This window comes from Galeopterus variegatus, unplaced genomic scaffold (genome assembly GCF_000696425.1).
Source record: "Galeopterus variegatus unplaced genomic scaffold, G_variegatus-3.0.2 Scaffold7164, whole genome shotgun sequence".
Classification (NCBI taxonomy): domain Eukaryota; kingdom Metazoa; phylum Chordata; class Mammalia; order Dermoptera; family Cynocephalidae; genus Galeopterus; species Galeopterus variegatus.
This window is the reverse complement of record NW_007733275.1, coordinates 120153-123126: the sequence shown is the minus strand read 5'-3', so window position 1 is coordinate 123126 and position 2974 is coordinate 120153. Positions and strand designations below refer to the sequence as shown.

Below are 2974 nucleotides of genomic sequence, written 5' to 3'. Positions count from 1 at the left end.
GATAGATAGATAGATAGATAGATAGATAGATAGATAGATAGATAGATAGATAGATAGATAGATAGATAGATAAAATGGGTACATAGTTATTGGGAGTGTTAGGTGCTCTGTTTGTTTGTTTTGTTTTTATCGAAACAATTCTGCACTGTGTATTTAGCCTATCTTAAGATATTTGAAAAATAAAGATGGGATTTGAAGCTGGGTAATTTGACAAATGAGGAAAGCCTATGATGTTAGAATCTGAAATAATTATTCCTAGAATTGAAGAGAACTGGAATAAAAGCATCCTATTTTGGATCAGAAATCCAGCAAAACTAGTTTACTTGAGGAATTAATTTTGCGCTATAGAAGCTAGCAACTCTACCCATGGAAATTAATAAATATAATGGTTGGAAAGAATCTTAAAAATTTGCAACTTCATCCAACCTACAGATGCGTGAGGTCTAGCCATGCTGTCTATAATGTGGGTATCTAGCCACTCTTAGAACATTTCCAATGATGGAGATCTCAGTAGCCTCAAGATAACACTTCTCAATTATAACTAATGAGACATATAATATATAGCATAAGAGCTATATAATTTTAATATACGGCTAGTCATGCAATAGTATGGTTTGCACAAGGGTTATATATTTCCCAGATGGCTCTAGTGTTTCAGCGTAGCTCATGAAAGGAGAGGTTTCCCTTACACTGGGGGTTGCTTTTTTCTCCTTATAATAAATGTTTTCTTTTTCATTAAAAAAGTGCAATAGGTAGTGTGCTAGCTGCCATAACAAATAACACAGACTGGGTGGCTTAAACAATAAAAATTTATTTTCTCATAGACCTGGATGCTAGAATTCTGAGATCAAGATGTCAGCAGGATTGGTTTCTTCTGAGGCCTCTCCTTGGCTCATAGATGGCCATCTTTTCCCTGTGTCTTCGTTTTGTGTTCCCTTTATGTGTATCTGTGCCTTAATCTCTTTTTAAAAAGACATCAGTCATTTTGGGTTAAGTCCCACCCTAATGACCTCATTTTAACTTAATTACCTCCTAAAAGACCCTATCTTCAAATACAATTACCTTCTGAGGTACTGGGCATTAGGATTTCAACATACACGTTTTAGGGGGACACCATTCAGCCCATAACAATGACCATTCTAGAAAATTTGGAAAATCAGAAAATATAAGGGGGGAAATATAAACCATAATCTTACATTCCCAAACTACTGTTGATTTCATTTTGCTTGTATTTTTTCTATGCATTTTTCCATTCATATTTTTTGTAGTTATACTCACACAATATATAAATATTTTTATCCTATTTTTCCAACCTAACCATGATTTTCCCAGTTTATTACAAACAACTTATAAACATTGTTAAATGTCTAACTCCAATTTCTAGATTTACCACAATTTATTTCATCATATCTCTGTTACTATTTACATATTTCCCTTTATAAATAGTGCTGCAATGACCAATAATATATATTAAGACTTTTTTGAATTTAGCATTTCCTTAAGGTAGATTTTAAAAATAGAATTATAGGGTGAAAGTGTCAAAACATTCTTAGGTATCTTGATGTACACTGCAGATTACTTTCCAGAGGGGTTGACGTGAATGACAGCCCCCATTCTTTCCACCCCTCTGACAATGCTGGGTAATCTCATTATGTAAAAAATCATTATCAACTGGATAGGCAGAGAATTGTCTCATTTTTTTAAAAAAGCTTTTTATAACTGAAGAGAACAAATACTTCACAATGTATCTATTAACTTGTATTTTCCTCCTTACCTCCTGTGCATCCCGAGATGTGAGTATGATATTTGGGAGGGCCAGTATGGTAGAAGTGGAGGTCTTAATGCTTTCCTTATAAATTTGATTAAGCATTGCATATGTGATTGATATTTGTGTCTTCACTGACTGATTAAATAGTTTGATTTTTAAAATGAATCTTAACTATGAATACACCTGGAATTTGTTTGGAAATGTAGTGTGAGGTTTCTAACTTTAATGTTGGGCCAAATTACACTGTGACCCATACACTTTCCTTAAGAAAGCAGAGGGTGAATCTGTTTCTAGCATACCATATTCTCACATTTAATCTTTTTGCCAAAGAGCCATTTCACCACCTAAAGGAGTTCTGTAGGAGTGTTTCCTTAGCTAAGAAGTAAAATGAGAGATTACTCATCTGAACTTATTTTGCATCTAAACAAATTAATTAAAATATTTTATAGGAGTCCGAGACAGTTTTGGGAGTGAGAAGGCGGGAACAGTTTCTGTGTGTGTGTGTGTGTGCGTGAGCGTGTGTGTGTGTGCGTGTGTGTGTGTGTGTGTGTGCGTGCGCCCATGTGGGGGGGGAGAAAGAATTCAATAATCTTAGCAAAATTATTTAATTGAATAACTCTAGCAAAACAAGTTGAATGACTAGAGACAAGTCACTGAGTATCTCTACACCTAATTTCCACTTCTGTAAGATAAGAAGCTTTAACTTGCCTGACTGTGAAAACCTACCAGATGCAAAAACTAGGCTAGGTGCAAAAAAGGGATACAGAGGTGTAAAAACACAGATTGTCATCCAGGAAGTCCCAGTCTCAGTCAGTATACTTCATAATGCTCATGGTTCCCTTCATCTCTTACCAGGCTAATTATCTAATTTCTTCATCACTGCTACATGATTATATACAGCAATTGAATACCTGCTTAAATTTTTGCAGACAAATCAGCAGCATTTTCTATTTCATAAATTTGCCCTTTGTGAATAAGTGGTATATAGATGGCAGTTTTGTTAACCTATTGTATTTTAAATTGCAACAAAAAAATCTAGTTTAGAGCAATATTATGTGAACACCAGCAATAAAAGCAATGGGTTGGAAAAAGTGTAGCTCCAATCTAGTCCGGTTCTGCATCCCATGTGCTATGTAACCATGGATCAATCATTTAGTCTCTTTGGGCTGCATTTCTCATACATCAAACAAAGGTGTACAGATGATG

General features: G+C 34.8%; 1 protein-coding gene across 2 annotated transcripts in view; it reads left to right on the top strand.

The window, feature by feature from the left end:
- The window catches only part of LOC103607141 (alcohol dehydrogenase class 4 mu/sigma chain), a 22757-nt gene that overhangs the window by 1661 nt on the left and 18122 nt on the right, over positions 1–2974 (top strand). Inside the window, exon 2 of one of the 2 annotated variants that reach the window (XM_008591679.1) lies at positions 679–696. The exons of the other annotated variant lie outside the window; for it this stretch is intronic. Coding sequence (XP_008589901.1) covers positions 679–696 — 18 coding nt within the window. The remainder of the gene's footprint in view (positions 1–678; positions 697–2974) is intronic. 2 annotated transcript variants of the gene reach the window in all.